The sequence below is a fragment of the Schistocerca americana genome, chromosome 7 (genome assembly GCF_021461395.2).
Source record: "Schistocerca americana isolate TAMUIC-IGC-003095 chromosome 7, iqSchAmer2.1, whole genome shotgun sequence".
Lineage (NCBI taxonomy): Eukaryota > Metazoa > Arthropoda > Insecta > Orthoptera > Acrididae > Schistocerca > Schistocerca americana.
Genome location: NC_060125.1, coordinates 227,608,395 through 227,630,149, shown reverse-complemented (window position 1 = coordinate 227,630,149; position 21,755 = coordinate 227,608,395). Strand labels below are relative to the sequence as shown.

The 21,755-nt window shown below is 37.4% G+C and overlaps 1 protein-coding gene across 1 annotated transcript in view; it reads left to right on the top strand.

The window, feature by feature from the left end:
- Positions 1-21,755, top strand: part of LOC124621879 (von Willebrand factor A domain-containing protein 8) — a 264,064-nt gene that overhangs the window by 145,461 nt on the left and 96,848 nt on the right. The window contains exons 19-20 of the mRNA XM_047147344.1: positions 10,914-11,065; positions 20,372-20,607. Coding sequence (XP_047003300.1) covers positions 10,914-11,065; positions 20,372-20,607 — 388 coding nt within the window. The remainder of the gene's footprint in view (positions 1-10,913; positions 11,066-20,371; positions 20,608-21,755) is intronic.

Here is a 21,755-nt window from a genome sequence, read left to right as displayed (position 1 = left end):
GAGGAGCTATTGCTTGAGAAGTAGTGGCTCCTGTCTTCGAAACTGACATACGGTCTGGAGAGCGGTGTGCTGACCACATGCCCCTCTATATCCGCATCCAGTGATGCCTATGAGCTGAGGATGACACAGCGGCCAGTCAGTACCATTGGGCCTTCATGGCTTGTTCGAGAGGAGTTAAGTATAGTTTTTTCATTAATATACAACATGAACAGCAGGAGTGCTAACACACTTCCCTTGGGCACACCTGAAGTTACTTCTACATCTGATGATGACTCTCCATCCAAGATAACATGCTGTGTCCTCCCTACTAAAAAGTCCTCAATCCAATCACAAATTTCACTTGGTACCCCATATGATCATTGACAATGAGCATAGGTGCAGTACTGAGTCAAATGCTTTTCGGAAATCAAGAAACACTTCATGTACTTGGTTGCCTTGATCCAAAGCTTTCAGTATGTTATGTGAGAAAAGTGCAAGTTGGGTTTCTCACTTTGAGGTAACGGGCGAATTATGGCACCCTGAAAATATTCTAAGATGTGAGTTGGCATGGCCGGAAGGGCCGCTCGGCCAGCTGGGATCCAGCAGCAAACACGTGATGCTGAATGTTAGCGGGACGAGAGGGGTAGCCCCAGCGCATGGTCCAGCCGCGTGGTTGGGAATTCCATTGTGACACTGTATCGATGAAGGAGACACACTGAGAGTGCCGAAGATGGTGGACTTTGTGAAACCTTAATGGCAGACATTTCACATTTTCTATAGAAATTAATAGTAGTCAGATGAATCATGATACCTCAAAAAGAAACATGTACATTACCATTATTTTCACGACGATTCTGATGGTGTAAACAGATTTTCAATATCTTTATTAGTTTAAAGTTTAGTATCTGATGGTAAATTATAAAAGTAACACCCAGCAACAAATTTCCAAAATTTAAATGCTTCATCCAATTTCGTCAATCGACATGTCTTTAGAGAGCTATTAATGTAAATCTAAATTGGTATAAATTACAGGCAAGTAACTTAAATAGTACATGAGTTATTGGAGGTCAAAGTGGTGGAATACTATCGATCACATCAGGCCATAAGTACTCCACAGTTACACAAAGAAATGGTAGCTGCATGCTTATAAATATATTTATTCATCTATGTCTTTGTTTATATCCAATGTATACTATTCATGAAGAAACTGGTCAGTTATTTACTGTTTGTTAGAAAGCACAGAGACGTTAGGCTACTGGCATACTTTTTCTTGCTATTCCTTTGATATATGTCTATTTAATTTGTTTATGTATTTTATAATGTGTGTTAGAGAGTGTTTATGGTCCAGCCATAGGAATATTTATCTAATTTCAAGTTATTTAAATGTAAATCCAGTATTTCGTATGTGTCTCAATATGTTTGTGAGTGCACGTTGGCTTGGAGACATGGAGGGAGCGCTCTAGCCAATCACAGTGCTCGTTACTAAGAGAGACGTATGGAGGTTGGGGAGGAGGATCTTTTTGAGAGAGGACACGAGGGCAGTTCGGAGAAAGGTGGCAGTGCTGGACTGTACGGCACAGGACAAGGGGGTCTTCTGGATAGTACGGCACAGGACGAGGGGAGTCTTGGACAGTATGGCACGTCGGACGCACAGTTGTGGGAAAGACTTGGAGAGTGTGGAGCAGTTTGCGCGTGATCACGAGAGATAGAAATACTTTGGAGATCCGACTTGTAAACTTGTGAGATTTCCGTGGCTTCTACAGTGAAGACTTAGTGTGCATTCAGAAGTGAATATCTCGCAAACTATGTTGTCGTTCATAACTAATTGCATGCAGTAGGAATCTATTGTTTCCCTGTCATTCAACTTATGTTTTATTTAATTTTTGGACCATCGACACCAATAAGTGTTTTGCAGAAATATACCGCATTCTCAAAAGTACTTCTACTATTGTACTCATCATTTAAAACAGTACCTGCAGATTTTATTTAATTGCAATCTTTCATTTATAAATTTATATGTTACTTTATAATTCACAGTTGCCGAGTTATAGAAACCTCCAACCATTCAATTCATGTGTGAATTCTTATTGTATAGTGTAGACTCAGCAGTATTTGGCATGTAATGTGGCAACTACGTATCCCAGCCCATAGACAACAAAACCAGCCAAAACTATTAATATTGCAACTCTGAGTCGGAGCGAACGTAGTTGAGGGCCATCACACCACCTCATTTCTTTTGTTATTTTCAAAGCCCACAACATGATCAATGTTTTCGAAATCCATGCTGGTTGGCATTGAGAAGGTTATTCTTTTCAAGATACCTTATTATGTTTGAGCTCAGAATATGTTCTAAGATTCTACAACAAATTGCTGTCAGGCATACTGTTTGGTAGTTTTGTGGATCACTTCAACTACGCTTCTTGTAGATGTGTGTGACCTGTGCCTTTATCCCAGAACTGGGCATGGTTTTCTGTTCAAGGGATCTACAATAGATTTTAGGAGAAGAGGTGCTAACTCAGCTGCAAATTCAGTATATAATCTGACAGGGATTCCATTGAGCCTTTGAGCTTTGTTCAGTTTTAATGATTTCAGGTCTTTCTCAACACCACTGGCACTAATACTCATTTCATTCACCTTTTCAGTGGTACAAGGATTGAATTGGGGCAATTTTTCTGAGTTATCCTTTGTAAAGGAACATTTGAAAATGGAGTTAAGTGTTCCAGCTTTTGCTCTGCTACCCTCAATTTCAGTTTCTGTCTCATTCAGTAGGGACTGGACACTAACTGTGGTGCCACTAAGAACCTTTACATATGCAGTAATCTCTGTTCCTTTAGAAATTTCTTTACAGTGACTGTATACTGTGGAGGTCCCTCCCATTCTATGGCTGTGTGCGTTTACCGCATGTCGCTGTGTAAGGCGGGTGACCTTGAGCGGGACTTAGCCGCTGCGCGAGGCTGTTGCGCAACATGCGTCCTAGTATTCCTAGACGCGTGTTGCAGAATAATTCACTTCCGGTCCGCCATTGCTCTCTGGGAGCGCGCTACTTCCTGCCGCGCCCAGGGCCACGCCCTGATAAGCTTATCGCTCTGACGTCATGGGCCTGTCGAGTCTCGCTCGTGAGATCTCCGTTTTGCTCATTCGACTCGAGGCAGCCGCACGAAGCACACAGCCATGCCGTCCCGTCGCAGAAGATACTACAGGAGGCAAAGGATGCCAGTATATAAAACCGTGGATACTTTTGGTTTTGTTCCCAATGATGTTGTTCAAGAAGAGCTACGGAGTGGTCCTATTAAATTTGTAGGATCTATCCAGTACATGGTCAACTATTAATTTAAACTTGAAGCAGGGTTCCTCTACGTGCTCCTGACCTGTGTTGAAAATTTGAAGTTCCTTGTTAAGATATGACACTACTGATTTTCTATCTAGTTTACTGAACATATATATCTTTCTGCTTGCTTTAGTTGTCCTTTGTTCTTTTGTAATCATTGTTGCAAAACCTTGTCATGCTCATTGATATCACTTTGTGTGGACATCCTCAAAGACATCAGGTCTATTTGTTGCCATTAGATTCAATAAATTTCCCTCCTGAAAGTGGGGTGCTTCCTACTTACTAACTAGTTTAGCTCAAGGACATCTGTCGTTGGCCAATGGAAAGCAGAAAAATGGAATATCTCATTCCCAGAATGACATTTCTCTCTTCACTAAATATCTGATTCTAACTGTTCAGACACTTTTCAGTTTTTTTGCCTGTCATTCTTGCTAAGTAAAAATATTTTTCTAACTTTCTGTGAATTTTATTTTACTCATATGTATAGCCATTGATGCTATGACAGTTTTAAGGTAACTGGTGCTGTCCTCTATATTAACTGATTCTAAAAATTTAACCCTTTTAGTTACTAGGAAATCTAAATCACCAGAAAATTAGAGAATTTAACAAGTAAATTTTCTGATGATGCTATTGTAATATGGGCAGATTTCAGTTTGCCATCTGTAGAGTGGTAACGTGATTAAAATGTGAAAGGGATAGGCATTCAAATGAGATTATTCTGCAGATGTTTCCAGAAGCACTCTGCCACTAAATCCTCTGCGGTATCTTTTTATAAAAGCATTCAGTTAGCTTGTTTCACCCATGTTTGATGCTTACCTGACTGCTGCTGCTGATTATGGGATTAGGGACTAATCATCTAAGGTTATCATTCTCCTTTCATCCCCAGGACAGAATCTATGTACTCCATCTGCATCTAGAGTAAATTCTGTGTGCAAGTGTGAGTAAGTTTTCTAAATGTTTGTGTAGCATGTATCTGAAGTGGAATGTAGGTACCAGCCCCGTATTCACACAGTGGAATGTGGTAGACCACCTAAAATCTACAACTGACACTTGAGTTTAATCCGCCGGGCAGATTCGAACTGGGGTGGCGTGCACCTTCCTGTGTCGGAAATGAGTTCTTTAATACAGAAGGCTGTCTGGGTGAGTTTGATGCTTATCACCACTCAAATAATTTCACATTAGGAATCTGAAACAACTTTACTAGATATTGTCCAATTCTTTACAACAATAAATAGTTTGCAATCATTGGTATTTGACGTTGTCTTGCAATAAATATTCCAATATAAATTTAAGACTTCACTGCAATTAACTTCCCATTTCAGCTAGCTTCTTCTTTCTACACAGACAGTATTACCTGTAATAAGTGAGATAATTCTGTACGAAAGTTCTGGTAGAAAATAAATACTTTAGAAGTAAATGAGACCAATTGCTGAAAAGCAGACACGGAGTAGTCGAGGACACACACACACACACACACACACACACACATACACACACACACACACACAAAGAAAACTCATATCAAAGGATCACTCCGTAAACCATCAAGTTTCCATAATTTTTTTGGTGCACCTGTTGATGACTCAACACTTCTGCTTTTTGGTGAGAGTTTTCTGTTACTGGTAAAGTATTTACATTCTACTAGAACTTTTCAACAAAATTTACCACCTGGTGGCTTCCATCCATCCTAAACCTTGTGTCATCCATCCTTTGTTATTATCTCGTAATTTATATCTGCTTTTCCTTTGCTGTATTGTCTGACCACGTTTTTCCTATGCTTTCTGTGTTGTCTTTGCTAAGTACATGCTTCACCAGTTCCAACCAATGTGATTGTGCACAACTTTTGTGACACCCTATAGCTCTGGTTGCAGCCATTGTCATACATCACATCCCTAGCTCATGCATGTGGCATCCCTTCCTCCCGAATTCCTAGCCACCAATATGACTGCCTCATGAGCCGCTAACCATCTAGCCTCAACCCTCATCCCTGCCTTCCACCTCTCTCTCCCTCTATCCATTTCACCTGACACAACCACCATTCCAACCTAGTCCACCTGCCAAAATGCAGCAGTGGTATCATGTCTCCAGCTGGTGCTGTGTGTGTGTGTGTGTGTGTGTGTGTGTGTGTGTGTGTGTAGTTGTGATTGTAACCTCACTTAATAATTGAGGGTAATTCGGGGACCTTGGATGCTCCTGCAATTAAGTAATTTTATACTCCATTTTCTTTGTCCTGTTTGCAAGAATGAAAGTTCTTGTGTGGTATTAACATGACTGATCTACTCATTTCTCTGATTATGGCACGTGATTCATCATCAACCTTACGAACTGGTTCCTATAAGCTCAATAAAAACCCATATGGCTGCCATGTGTACTGTATCACTTGGGTAGTCACATCCTTCATCTAGTGAATACTTCCCCTTTTTAGGGGTTAAGAAATCCCATTCAAGGAATTCTTAAAATCATTGACTTTTTCTCTCGGCTCTAAAATACTAAGACATACTTCCATTCTGTGTGTACTGCTAGCTGTCGTCAATAATTTAGCCAGCCCTCTAAAAGAACTAATTTTGGTCTGAGAATCTAGACAGCAGGCATACTTTATGCTGATATGAAGTACAATTTGCAGTGAGTGCAGTAAACAACTGCCATTGAAGCCTATTACATAGCTTGGATGAGAGCTTGATTTCAGCTGTGGTTGGCTTTGGATGGAAGCTATGCTAGGTCTGGAAGCTTAAAGAGGGAGGCCAAGGTGACCTTGTTGGATAGGAGGAGGGGAAGGTGGTGTTAGGGGTAGTGTTGTATATATTAGCTGTAAGAATGCATGAGAAAGAAACCACTTTAGAGTTATTTGAATGAAAGAGTGGATAGCTTTTCTAGGATGTAGACCCAGATCTGGGGGCTGAAAAGTGGAGTACTATAAACAGATTGCAGCTGTTGGAAGTGATTTTTGTCAGAGACAGTGTTTATGTCAAGGACATGGTGGGTACAGTTTGAAGACTGAACGGTTTAGGATTTAAGGAGTAATTGGCGGAAATATGTATCCAGAGATGGGAAGTTTTAATGTGAGACTTTTAGGGGAATACCAGATGTTAAACAGGACTTGAAGGCAAGTGTGAAGTTCTGTTTGCATATGGCAAGAATATATTTGTGGAAGGAAGGTGGGCACTGAGATATAGGATTAGGGTAAGTGGATACAAGAGATATGACTTAGAGTGTGAAAGAAAAACAAGAGCAGAACAAGGCAAAGAGCTTCTGAAAATTGGCCACTAGGGAAATATGCACAAAATAATTTACTGTAAAATAATGTGACAACAAGAGATAGTTGTTAAATATACCATAAAGATTGTTGAAAAGCAAGTAAGACTACAAGGAGACAGGAGAAAATCACTAGATGGTGAGGAACAGTAGTTAACCCCTTCACCTAAAAGCCCCAGTCATCTCACCTGAGTATATCCGGCAACTTAAGTAAAGACCTTCAAATAAATAAAACTCAACTTATGTCCATTTCAGCACTGCTAAGTGTTCCGCCACTAGAAAGCATCTGGTACTACATTTGTAGAGTGTCTGTCATGTTTTGGTTGAGGTCATTACCACTTGATATTGTCTTTACTGTGTGCAGCTTTGGATACTTGACAACAAAATGCATGCTTTCAGACACTCTTCTGTACTGTTGTTAGGCAATGCTAGAGTGATCCTGAGTTTGTCATTGAATTTAGTGGCTCAAAATATTAAAAAGAATTTAATGTTACTTCATTGGAGACTGAAAGTGATGACATTTTGTCAGTTGAATGACAAGTGCTCACCAGTAGTATGAGATAAATACATCCACCGTGCTCCAGCCAGCTCCTCCAAGATTGATGTTCACAGGAAACCATTGTGAAATACATGGTTAGACTTCGTAGTTACTCAGAAACTAAAAAAGATTAAAAAAGATGCCGAATTTCAGGATATTTCACTTGAAGTCCAGTGCATGAGTATACTCAGGATTTGATTATTGGTGATCTTCAAAATTTTGTAACTCCTTATTTTGAGTTTTAAAAGCTGTCTTTATATGTCTGCATGTAATGTCATTCATTACAGGGTGTTTTTCATTAATAAAAAATGTTACTTTAAGCAATTAATACAGAAAATAAATTATTGAGAAACAAGGAAAAATTATTGTCACAGAGAAGGAGAGGAGATTATTCAGTGATGGAAGTAAGTTGCCAAACAGTGAAAATAGTGTCAAGTATTAAAAACAGATTGCATAACAAATAAAAATATCACCAAATAAAGAAAAGCAATTGCTGGAAAAATCACCACTTGAACCTGAAGGATTTTTCCCTTATTTTTGTTTTTTCCTTTTCCCCCTTTTTCTCTATGTGTGTGTGTGTGTGTGTGTGTGTGTGTGTGTGTGTGTGTCAGCCAAGTACTCTGAATTTTTGAGTGTTATATTTACATGCACATCCATACTCTGCCTACTCCTGTGAAGTGCTTGGCAGAGGATACTTTGCATTGTACCACAAATTAGGGTTTCACCCCTTTCCACTTGCTTATGGAGCACAGGAAGAATAATTGTTTACAAAGGTGGTATGAAAAGTTCTCGGAAGCACCATGAGAGGTCAGCACTAGTGCAACGAGTTGTTCACCTGATATTCATTGGAAAACACGTGCCATGCCTGTAAACACATGCCACATCAGTGCTCGTGGAAGAGAGCTGTGGCAGTGACGTGGCTGTATTGTTGTTCCTGCGCAGTGATTTGGGAAGATGGAAAAAATCAAGATTTCAGCAATGATTAAGTACTTCGTAAAGAAAGGTATGAAAGCAAAGAACATTCATGCTGATTTCCAGAATACATGGGTTCTCTGGTCCTTCACATTCAACTGTTGCCACGTGGACAAATGAATTTAAATTTGGTTGGGAGAGCTTAGATGATGATCCGCAACGTGGTCGGCCAAGATGTGTCACTGCTCCAGAAATCATTGCAAAAATGCACAAAATGGTCATGGAGGATTGCCAATTGAAAGTGTGTGAAATTGCTCATGCTTGCCAGATGTCATCTGAAGGGGTATATCACATTTTAACTGAAGAATTAGAAATGAAAAAATTATCTGCAAGATGGGTGCTGCGACTCTTGATGCTGGACCAAATACGTGTGCTGTCGCCATGGAAAATCACTTGAACTATTGTATAAAATGTTGCCACATTCGCCTTATTCACCTGATATGACTCCGTCAGACTTCCATCTCTTCCCAAAACTGAAAATTTCCCTTGGTGGATGAAGATTCACTTCAAACAAAGAATTGATAGCCAGAGTTGAGAATTAGTTCGCGGGCCTGGAGAAAACTCATTTTCGAGGTGGGATCAAGGCCCTGGAACATCTTTGGACCAAGTGCATTAATATACAAGGAGACTACATTGAAAAACAAAAAAAAGTTTCAGTGAAGTACTTTTTTTCTATTCCGTTCCAAGAACTTTTTTCAAACCATCCTCGTAGATACCTATGTGTTTACTGTAGTCTGATCAGGCGGTACATTTCAGCTCTTCTTCTATAGTAGGTGATGCTAGTTAAATTTAACTTAGAACATTAGGAGATCATATTTGATTTTCTTTCTGCCATGATGACAGTAACTTATGAGGTGAGATAATACAGTGCTTGACTACTGACACCTACAGAGGGCCGGATGCATTAACTGCAGCGAAGCCTGTGCATGAACACTAAGTTTGCGTTTGACAGTTTAATCCTATGGCATTATCTTGTGGGGTAACTGTAGTCACATACATGACATCCTATTATTGCAGAAGAGAGCCATTAGGATAATTACAAATTCTTCACATAAGGCTCACTGCAAACCCTTATTTACTAAACAAAAAATTATGACTGTAATAAACCTCTATATATACAATGTCTTAATCTTTACGAAGAAGAACCTACAAGATGTGAAACGTAGAGAAAATGTACATTGTTACAACACAAGAAGCATCAAACACATATACACGCCTTACCACAGACTATCAAAATCAATAAATAGCTATGAAGTCACAGGGCACAAGCTATTTAATAAGCTGCCACATGCCATACAGGATCTTCCTGAACATACATTCAAAGAAAGACTGCATGAATGGTTTATTGCCCACCCGTTCTATGATATCAATGAATTCTTCAACTGTAAAATGCAATAATCCAACAGATGACCCACTGTACATTTATTGTAATATAAGCTAAAATATTTCAGTAGTCAATACCTTATCACGCTGTATTATAAATTGTAACTTCATTTGACGTTGTCAATTGCTGCAATGGCCTAAAGACAATAAAATCTTTATTATTACTATTATTATAGTATGGTGTTTGACGAAGGTTGTTGTGGAACTGATTAGTGCAACATTCTGTGCAGTACAGCAACATGTCTGCAAGACATCATTTGAGTGCTTACGAGTATGACATCTCACTCCTAGGCAGATTGCTGCAGACCTTGTGATTGCTACCGGTCCAATTGTCTCTGCCAGAGCCATTTTGCGGTGATTAAATCAGGCTGGTCTGCATGCTTGGAAGCCTGTCAAATAGTTCCCATTTCAACCACGTCAGCGTCGAGAAAGAGTTCATTGGTGTAGGGAGCATGTTACTCAGGGTCGGCATCAGTGGTCCAGAGTGAAGAATCCCACTTCACTATGGCAACTGATACTGGCCACTAGCTGGTGTGAGAGAAAGGGTAACATGTTACCCACCACAAAATGGTTCATGAACATAAAGGGTATGGCCTAGATGCCATAGTGTGGGGAGGCATTGTGCACGATGGCTGAAGACTGCTTCATATCCTTGCATGAGGTACTGTTAAAGCACAGTGGTATCGCAGGGAGATTATTGTTTATCACATTCGTCTGTTTAGAGGTTGCAGTAGGTCCTACTTTCTGTATATGGAAAACAATGCCCACCTACACAGGACTGCTGAGGTGTGGAATACACTGGAAAGTGAAGATTTGGAACATATGGAATGGTCTGTGTAGTCCATAGCTGTAAACACTATAGATTGTGCCTGGGGTGCTCTTGGCAGATGTGTTTGTTAATGAACACTGTGTCCTCAAACCGTGCGAGAAGTGAAAACCATCTTGAGAAGGGAGTGGGACAATATCACCCAGTAGTTTGGTAGCCAGAATGAATAACAGTTGCAAAATGTAATTTTATTCAGTAGAAGCAATGTATAGTAGTTGTTCACTTTTCAGCTTTTTTTTTTTTTTTTCTTTTGCTTTTTTTTTCTGGACTGATAGCAAAATTGTTTTTCCCCCCTCATATTATCGTTCAATCAACAATTTGGGCAAATGTCCTCAAAGTGAGGATGCATTCTGTAATACTGTAAAATAATGAAATATATCTCACTTATTTTAATTTTGTCCATTGTGTGATCACAGTTGTAAATTAATAATTTAAGAGTGTACAGGATAGTTCAGCTCAATCACAAAAAACAAAAACTGCATCATTTGCATATATTTTTGTTGTTCAGTACATTGTTAGCTGAATTGCCACTAAAATATGAATGTGTTGTGAAATATTAGTTGCACAATTTAAAATGTAGTAAGGTCATCGAAGGAAGTAATTTAGTATTCAACTGAAATTTTATTTCTGTGCAGGTTTTCCCACACGAGGGCTTGGTAAGTGTAGTTCGCAACGTTTTCGACTTTGACAGCTACAGTCCAGAGGCACAGGAGACTGTCATACAGATACTACAGAAGCATGGAATTCCCATGGGTGCCAGCCCATCAGACATCCGTCTAGCAAGAGAGTAAGCAATTCACTCAGAAGGTGGCTGCATCAAACAAACTGAGAGAAAGTGTCTGTGCTTCACAAGAGAGTTTGAAAATCCATTGCCCATTCTCATATTTCCTACCACCTACTAAGTGTTGATAAAATATTTGCTTTTGTTGCAACAGTTTTTCTGTGTAATATTTCTCTTTGTATCCAGTATTGTGTGAAATGTGTCAATAAAATTTCATAAACTCACTTTTCCTTAAATCATTTTTTACTTTTTTTTCTCTTTTAGCTCATAGTCATAAACCAATTTGATGTAATAACAATAATAGAAAAGTCTTCCATTCAGTACCCAGTAACTTACTTATAAATATTTTGGGGAAACTGATTTTACAAAAATACGTCTCTTATAGCACATAACACCCACTTTTGCCCTGTTTGTGGATGCCATTGGTAATGGCATGGACATGTTCTAAATTCTCCATTTCTCTCATATAAATTTGTGATACCTCATAGTATCCTATATTTTTTTGGCATCTTGTCCAGTATTTGCTTCTTCTTCCCTGTAATTCTGTCACTGCCAATTGTTCTCATTTATTCCTCTAGTTATTTGCCATATATATGAAATTTCAGCTGTCTTTCTGCCGTTCGCCTCCTCTGGTTTTCAGATGGTGTCTGTTTTCCTTTTGCTAGTTTTCAAAGTTAACATTTTCCTGCCTTTTAGTATGTATTTGTCTGCTGCCTGTAAAATGTAAGCCTTTTATATCTTTATTTAATCATTTTAATTTTGGGTATTATTTTCTTACAGATCCCAAAGATCTAACAACCCACATATAACTAAGTGTATGTTCCATTCGTGTTTCTGGTGTGTGGTGCTACACGGATTTGAAGGATGACAAAACACAAAATACTCACTCCAAAGAATAAGTTTTGTTATTTACAAGATTTTTCAGTAAGATTGATAGGGTTTCCAACTGAGTTAAAAGAAAAATTTTGCCTGCTGACCTAATTATCTTCAGATTCTCCAAGCAGTGATTTTGGTCTGTCCCCTATCTGGATTTGAACCATGTTAGTTGGAGTCCATGCAGTGTGCACAAATAAAATCACTGTTCAGGATACCTTAAGAAAATGCCTAGATTAGTATCTGAAATATTTGTATGCAAATTAGAATTGCCAGTTAACTGAAAACCCAAAAACATACCATCCAGATTTTCGTATTTGTAAGTATATTTTTGACTCATATCACAAGTTAATTTATTGATGAGCAAAACCACAAGCATACACAGTGCTGCTCAGTAATTCATAAAAAATTTATTTATAACATAGTACAACTTTAACTTGGTTATATGCCATTCCATTTCTCATCATTATATTACCACTTCTGAACTGAAACGTTCTGTCATAGTGGTGTGTGTACTGATGTTGGCTAACCTGGCAAACTAATACTTGGAGATAAGCAAATGCAAATATGTGTTATGAGGAGGATTTGTATACTCTTCTCCAGTGGCTTATTTTGTTAAGCATTCCCAGAAAAAATGAGTTTGAATTTATGTCAAGTACACAGTTCTTATCTGCCTAGTAAGCTAAATCATAACAAAGAAATTGACATTGTGCAAAATAAAGTGAATTGATTCAAAATATGCTTTTTATAAGAAAAGTAAAGCGGGTCATTTTCTTTAACAAAATAAAACAAACGTTGATAGCTGCAAAGCGTATGGTTACAGTGAACTGACGTCTTCTTGGAATGTCAAAGAATGCTATTCAAGGAAGAAAAAATTAGAATAATTGCACAATATGTCACAGAATATAAATTTTGGATATATTGATGGCTAGCCATATCCATTGTTTGATCTGAATGGCTTGTTTAGAAATTAGATAATAAAAGAATAAAATTTTGAATTTAGATTTGAAATGGAAAATGAAATTTGGAACTTGATGTTCAACTAGATGTATAGTTTTTATTTTCAGACAGTCACTTACTTTCTACAGTCTTCCACATTTACATGTGATTAAATGCAGCTTATCATTCAGTAACTAGACACGACATAGAATGTATGATAAATTTTAAGGAAATATCTTTCATCTATTGATGCCAGTACATGAACAGTAGATGTTTTTAAACTCTGCCATGAAGAAAAAAATTACATTTACTCTAATCAGAACAAATGAGATGTGTCGAGCTTCAAAGCGTTCATAATTGATATTCGTAAAAAACAACTGATTTTACTCCTGACTACCTCTAAATATCAAGTGCTACAAAGCTTTGCGATTAAGAGGGGATTTCTGCAGCTGAATATAATGCATCCTCCGTGCAATATGGCTAGTTTTTTCAGTTACAGCACTAGATAATAAGTGATTTTGTGTAGCATATTTATTCTTTCTGTGAAGTTCCTTAGGTTTAGGGGTGACCATAGTTTTAACTGTTTTCTGTCATGGGCAGACAAAAGTGGAAGAGGTTTAACCCATGACAAGACCTGCCATAAAGCAAAATACCATACAACTACTACTATTCTGTCATTACATGCCAACTAAATGATCAATTGACAACAGTATTTCATTTCCAGAGTGGTTCCAGAAGAAATAAACAAGCCACGTGCAAAAGCGCATGTTGGCTTTTCCTTCCTCCTGTTTTGCTTCTGCAAGTACTTTGTGCTAAAGTCTGCTGCACTTGAAAAATATACACTGTGTTTCAGAAGTGATAGTCAATATTCAGGGATATGACAGGAATGATCATTCAAACAAAAAGTTCAAGTAAACATGGGCTCTAAAATTCTATGAGCAATTCTTGATCTTTGATACTGTGAAACAAATCTCTTCTAATGCAAGCTATTTGCTTTCCTTATTTTGGAAAGTGGTACTATGGACCAAAACAAGAAAAAAATGAACAGTATACATGTGCTGTAAAATGTATACAGTTAGAGGTATGAGCACATGCTCATCTTCACTACTTTGGAACACAACTCTTTTAATGAACAAGTGCTCATACCTTTTAAGGTATGCATTATAGAGTACATGTTTACTGGACATTTTTTTCTTGTTTTGGTCCATACCACCACTTTGCAAAATATGGAACGCAAAGAGCCTGCAGTAGAAGAGATTTGTTTCACAGTATCAAATATCAAGAATTGCTCGTAGCTCTTAAGATATGTGTTTTAGAGCCCATGTGTACTTGACTTTTTTGTTTTGAATGATCATGGGTTCATATCCTTGAATATTGACCATTACTTCTGACATATCCTGTAGAAGACTACATTGTTCTCATTATAAAGGGTCTAATTTCTAAAATTTTAAGTGCTGGAACACACCTCTTCAACCCCTTGTGGTTTTTGAAAACTTGTGATAAAAAGTATAATGAGAAATCATTTTTTACAAAATACTGTTGCGAAATTCAGGTTTTTAAAGCCTAATTTCTTATAATCAGAGCAATAGAACCACAAGATTTAATATGAAAAACAGGTGCTATGGTCTGTCCCTATAGCAGTGCCGCTTTGCTCCCTAGCTGTGCTTGATACATATCGGCCAGCACTAGTCAGTAGTCTTCTTGAGTGTGGCATCATGTTTTCAAATGATGGCCTGCTTAGTGAGCTGAAGTTTTGGGTGTAGGCTTGTGTATCTAGAAATGAAATTTCTGAAAACTTAAATTTTCTCATTGAGATATTCCATACATTAACATGTTTTTCTAGTTACACAGTACCTTGCCCATGCTCCTGTTCATCGCATCACGTTGGTCACCCATTACCACGTTCACTGGTGTAAATTATAGTTACTTTAAAATTTAATACATGTATACTATTTTAAATCTCTGGTGGCGATTTGTTCTAGTAAGTTCGAAAAACTTCCGTTGAGGTGCTGAAACACCATTTTGGCCAAAATTATGCTTCGATTACAAGCATTGATAAACTGTAAACATATGACCAGATGTCAGAATGGTGTCTCCTATTTCAAATTCTTGCAGAATGCTATCTTATTGATCAATAAACTAACAGCATAACTGACAATGTTTTTTGTCACATTATTGTGTGGTAGGAATAATGATAACATTATGCAATATTGCAGTGCCTGTGTTATTCCAAACTATGGTGTAAAGTTCCTTTGGACATGCATGCATGTCAGAAGGGACAGGCACTGTGATGACTACAGCCATCATGAATTACATGAAATGTATTCACAGTTATGAATATGGACTACCACCAGCTGTACCAGGTGTACCGGTATGAAATGAGCGTTAAGATACAAAATGTGTCAATAGGGAACATTTGTTGTGAACGAGCCTTAATTAATTTTTTTTTTTTTGTTGGTATGACATCTGTCAAAGATATTTAGTATACATCAAGTCATGGAACAAACAACATCATATGTTTTCATTGTGTTAACAATGTCGGATTTTGTACCAGAAAGTGATGATATGCGGAAATCATTAATTTTTTGTTTTCATTTGAAAAAAAGTGCTGCAGAGTCGCATCGAATGCTTGTCGAGGCATATGGTGATCATACTCTATCAGAAGCAACATGCAAAAGACAGTTTCAACGGTTCAGAAATAATGATTTTGATGTAAGAAATGAAGAATGTGGAAGACCACCAAAAATGTTCGAAGACGCCGAATTGCAAGCAATATTGGATGAAGATGATACTTTGAGTCAGAAGCAAATGGCAGAAATGCTAAATGTTGCACAACAAACAATTTCTGACTGTTTCAAAGCTATGGGAAAGATCCAAAAGTGTGGAAAATGGGAGCCACATGAATTGAATGAAAGACAGAGTGAAAACTGAAAAACCATTTGTCAAATTTTGCTTCAAAGACATGAAAGAAAATCAATTTTGCAGTGAATTGTTACTGACGATGAAAAATGGATTTATTTTAAGAATCCTAAATGGGAAAAATCATGAGTTAATTTGGGACAACCATCAACATCGACTGCAAAACCAGATCAATTCAGCAAGAAGACAATGGTCTGTGTTTGGTGGGATCAGAAAAGTATGGTGTATCATGAACTTCTAAAACCTAGTGAAACTGTGAATACTAATCGCTACAGACAACAAATGATCAATTTGAACTATGCATTGATCGAAAAAAGACCAGAATGGACCAGAAGACATGGCAAAGTAATTTTTTTACACAACAATGCACCTGCACACAAAGCAAAACTGGTTCAGGATACAATCAAAACACTTGGCTGGGAGCTGCTACCACACCCACCGTATTCACCAGACTTGGCCCCTTCCAACTACCATTTGTTTTCATCAATGTGACACGCGTTGGCTGAGGAAAACTTCGATTCCTACGAAGAAGTCGAAAATTGGGTGTCTAATTGGTTTGTTTCAAAAGACGAACATTTCTATTGGCGTGGTGTCCACAAATTGCCAGAAATGTGGTCAAAATGTATAGAAAGCAATGGTCAGTACTTTGAATAAAATGTTTTTACTTTTCAATTCAAAATTAGTGTTTCATTTTCACAAATAAACGCTCATTTCATACCGGTACATCTGGTATAATGGAATGACGACAATGAAAATTTGTGCTAGACTGGGACTTGAATTCGGATTTCTTGCTTATCGCAAGCGTTCACCTTACCATTTAGTTACCACAACACAACTCGTGTCTAGACCTAAACTTTCATAAGTCGTCAACCATGTGTCAACATCGTGTACTTGTACACCCATTATGTATATTCCCACACAGGGGAGACATTTTACTTGAAAGTTGTTTACCCAGTGTCAGCAGATAACTATGCAGTGCGTGTGTTATTCCGAATTACGGTGTAAAGTTCCTTGGAGCATGCATACATACATAAGATACATAATGGTTGTACGAGTCCAGGATGTTGCCATATGTTTGACAATGCATGGTAGTTTGGGTCAGGCCATGAGTTGTGCACGGGTAGCCAATCGGCAACATGACCGCTCGTGATAAGCAGGAAATCCAGGTTCAGTCCTGGCCCAGTACAAATTTCCATTGTTGTCATTCCATTATACAGCTGATGGCAGTCCATAATCGCTACTGAAATAACATTTCATGTATTTAATGACAATATTATCAGTGCAAGAAATGTTGCATAGGTATGTGATACACATCACATTGAGTTTAGACTCTAGTAACTGGCATGAGAGATAAGGTTTTCAATTAGTTCATTTTTTGCCGTTTTTTAGAGAAAGATAGTAAAATAGTGGTTGTGAATGATATAAGGGCTCATCTCTTCATAAGTAAAACAAAAACAAATTCACTTTAATAGATATAGCCCCACTCTCTATGTTGGAAAACGTTTATTACTTCCATCTGCCAGGAGGTTGATGTTCCACTTAATGGAATATGATGAAAGGAATCCATAGACAGTATGGGATATTGGCATTACCCTTTAAACTGACTGATTCAGTGATTACAGTTATACAGTCATAGTGATAGGAAAAAGACACTCATTGAAGACATGCAGGGAAAAATGGGCTATCTCACAGTATTTATAAATGGAGAAAAATGGGGTAGCGTAAATGAGGCTGGAAGAAAAATATCGATCTACTGAATTCTTATGTTCTGAATGGAAATCCATGCAGTAGGACCAGTTATTGTGTCTGATCTGTCATATCCTTTATATTGGAATGTAACATGAAAAATAATAATTAATAAAGAAGTACAATAATACTTAACTGTAGTAAAAAGTACTGTAAAAGGGGAAAATTAGAGGTAACACATCACATATGGCTCAACTAGATTGAGCTAATGGCCACTATCATATTCTGATGTTGCAAAACAATGCACCTATTGATGAAAATAATGACCATAACAGAATTATAAGTTTTTGAATATTATGAGCCCATTTTCAGATTTTCGTTGGCAGTAGTAGACTGTTTAACCGGGAAGTTCTGTTTTGATTCTAGTTCTTTCTTTTTCTGACCATTTTTCTCACATGAAATTCACATCTTAAGGTGATAACAAAGCCAATATTGAAAAACTGTTGTTGCTGTCTTTGCACCTATCTTGATAAAGATTGTACATTTTACTAATGTTTGGATCTGCACACAGATACGTGATATTGGGATTCTTTTTCCTGGATTAGTGACTTGACTGCATAGGAAAACTATTTGCTCATACGTGAGTCCATGCACATTTTTGGTCCTCCTTGTTGCATTTATTTGGGCAATTGTTACGTCTCCCCACTTATCCACTTTAAATAAAATATTTAGCCTTTAATGTCAAGTTACATACAAATTTATCAATGTGAGTGTGTGTCTGGTGTTTTTTTTTTTGCCTAATGAAACACAGAAACTAACTTCAGGAGTTCCAGATGTTTTCTTTTGTTGATTCACATGGAATAGGTGTCCACTGCTTATACCGAAGATTACTAGACAAGCTTTCTTACAAATCTGAACATCTACTTCGCCTACAGTAACCTTATAGATGTTGGCTGTCTGTCGCCCACTCCTGTCTGGATCATCAGTTTACCTCCACTTCACAGGATACATATTCACACATCCAGACATATAAGAATTTTGAAAAATCATTGTTATTTAGATTTTAGAAATAACAAAACAACTTCTCCTGTGTACCTGCAGGTACAACCTCAAAGCATTTTCTTGTGTAGGCTCAATCTGTATCATGTGATTTTACCCTTTTCACTACACCTTTATAATTACTGTATTCTTTACCACTGTTTTGCTTCTTGTTCTCAACTTCTTTGTGCCAGTTCTTTGGTTTACACTTCCTCTTTTGACTATTTCCATTGATTTTTCACACTTTCATCATAGTTTCCCATTTCTACATCCACCATGTTCATATTTTGTATTCAGTACTGAATGTGCCAGCTGAACACTTCAAACATGCTAAAATAGGTTCATAAAGTGATTAATATTATATATTACACAAGCATTATATTTCGTGTTTACACTTTTATTAATTCCAATGTAATCTTTCTTAGCCCCCAAACCTTTTCAAATTACAGTTAATTTTTTGTTGTTTGTTTATCATATAGCACAGTATTGGGTATCCTGTTACTCAGCTATTCAGCTTCTTTCCTGTGGAGGGAAGCTGGAGTGCAGCAGAAGGTTAGCATATTTTTGACATTACAGAAATCGTATCTGGTGAAATGCAAGAAATTCTCTGCATTGTATTACATCCTAATGTGATAATTAGGGGTGATACCAATGTCAGTTTTGATAATTCCTATACCAGCAACAGATGGTAGCACTTATCTCTAAGTTTTTACATTTGAGGGTTAGCCAGTTTTCCTCCACATGTCTTCTATTGTAGCATTGTGCTTCTAAATGGAAACCTTAGATTTCATGATGCACGCGTTAATAAGACACGCTGGTAGGAATCCAGGTAGGATGTGTAGGAACATCTATTATTTCCTCCAGATCTTGCGAAATTTGGTTAAAGCAAATTTGCTACTCCATTGAAAAAATTATACAATGGAAAATCCAAGATGGAATAACAGCAATGTTGTGAAAAGGGTAGTTTGCTACTCAGAAAATAGAGATGATGTTGAGTAGCAGATCTGTACAACAAAAAGACTGCTATACATTTTATCTTTTGGCAACAAGGCCTTCTTCTAAATTAGAAAACACACACACATTTCACAAGCACAACTCGTACATACATAACCACTGTCTCTGGCCACCTAAGTGCCGGAAGCTTAAATGTATTGCAGTCATTTTGTTTTGCCTCTGTGACTCAACATTACCTTTATATGGTGAGTAGCAATCTTTCGTGCTCCAATGAAAAAGTTTGAAACATAGTACAAGAACATTTGAATGCAAAAAGGTAAATCCATGCCCTTTCATGACAAAAGTGCAGTCATTCATGTCTGCCAAACCTTAATGCAAACTATCTGCAAATTTAATATAATGAATATTATGACTTCTGATTAATTTTTTTTAGCTTAGCTATAGTCTTACAATGGACAAGACACCTATCTTGCATTCTGTGGTTGTATGAGGCTCGTAATTTAACAATAAATATTTGATTTCATAAATAACACAGAAATTGTGTAGGAAAGTAAATTGTGCACATCATTTTCAGGTAAATAGAAGAAATGGAGTCAGTGCCTTAAATATTGTTGTTCACATGAATGTAATTAACTTTTTTTTATCATCTTGTGGAAGTATCATCTTTTGTGAACATAATAGAAAGAACATCCAGTGGAGCCTGTATAGCAGCAAGTAATATGATGGACTACACAGTGACTTAAAGAGTACAAATGTATAAGTGTAATCGGTACAAGTCTCAGTTTTCAGATTGAGAGTAAATTCAAAATTATATAGAAGATGTCATCAGTTTTTTATTAATTACATGTTGTAGTGAGACTACTTTGCTTCTTAGTTATGTGAAGCAATGGGGAATTGTTGCAGATTCCCAATGTCAGCACCTCAACTTACTGGGGAGTGGAGGTTATTGTCTTCTGTTGGTCGACAAGTATCTGTTGAGGAGCATTTTGTGAAGACTGGACGTCCGAGCCGAGTGGCCACTCGCACATATCCCTTGGATGTTGTGCAGGCACGTGGTGCAGTTTTCACAGAGTTGCAGTCATACTGGGCTTTACCTTTGGAGGAAACTAGCATTGTAGCAGGGCTCACAGTTACCAAAGGTGAGTACACCAGCACTACATCTTCAGGGTAAAAAGGCATTTTGATAAAAACAAACCAAAGTAATTTGTAATTTTTCCCTTTTCTGTTCCTTTCCATCTGTCTCTGCTACAATGTTTCTAAAATTAAAAATATTTCTGTATGATCTTCATTTCCTAAGCAGTTGACTTTGCTGCTTTATTTCACCTGGTGGACCTCAGTGTTCTTAAATATACCATATTCTTAAGCTACATTTCTTACCTTCTTGCTTAGTGAATCTGTTTCTCTGACTTTTTGTTGTGTTCCTTTCTAATTTTGTGTCTGGCTTTACTCTCCCTTTTGTTCCTGAGTGCTTTAAGATTGCCACATCCTATACAGTTTGCGTATTGTTTGATAAAATATACCCTAGTATATTGTTAGTCCTATCTGGTATTTGACAAATCTATTTTCTGTTTAAAAAATGGTTCCATTCCATGCTGGGCGCCTGGCACAGCAACTGATTATGAATTTCTTGAAATAATGCAGTCTTTTTAAAGTATTTTCTGTTTGTTTCCTTCTACATACATACATTCTGAAGTCTTATGTTAAAGACAAATGTGTTCTTCTCTGCAGTCTCCTGTTTTATGATGTCTGTCAAGTCAGGCTGGTTGTGTGGTGTGATGTCTGCTGTCTTAACCAAACTTTTCCACTGAAGTATATTTCCTTTGGTGTTTGCCCTACTTTCGTATTAAAATTTCTCATTACACTGGTCTACAAATTTATACTTTGCAATGTTGCATCATTTTTGGTGATTCTCATGTTTTTCTTTATATGTTAAGTTCAATAGTAGTGTTTCCCTCTATCACATAAGGTTTCTCACAAAGTAATGATGAGGATGCTGAAAATTTGTATGAAACACATACTTCCATGAAAGCGTTAGTGGGGGAGGGGGGAAAAAAAAGTGGAAAATAAGACATTGCCAACACTACAATCAAGTAGGCATAAATACAAAGGCATAAATCTTAATATCTCTTTTTTTCACTCAAAGCTCCATTTTGAACTTATGTGCACTGCCTGAGAACTCTCCCTGTGCAACAACCACCAATAGTCAGCTGTCACAATGACATCCCATTGGCCCTGGTACCTTCATTCCATTTTTTTAATGTCTTGATGGAACCTTTCTCCCTGTTCC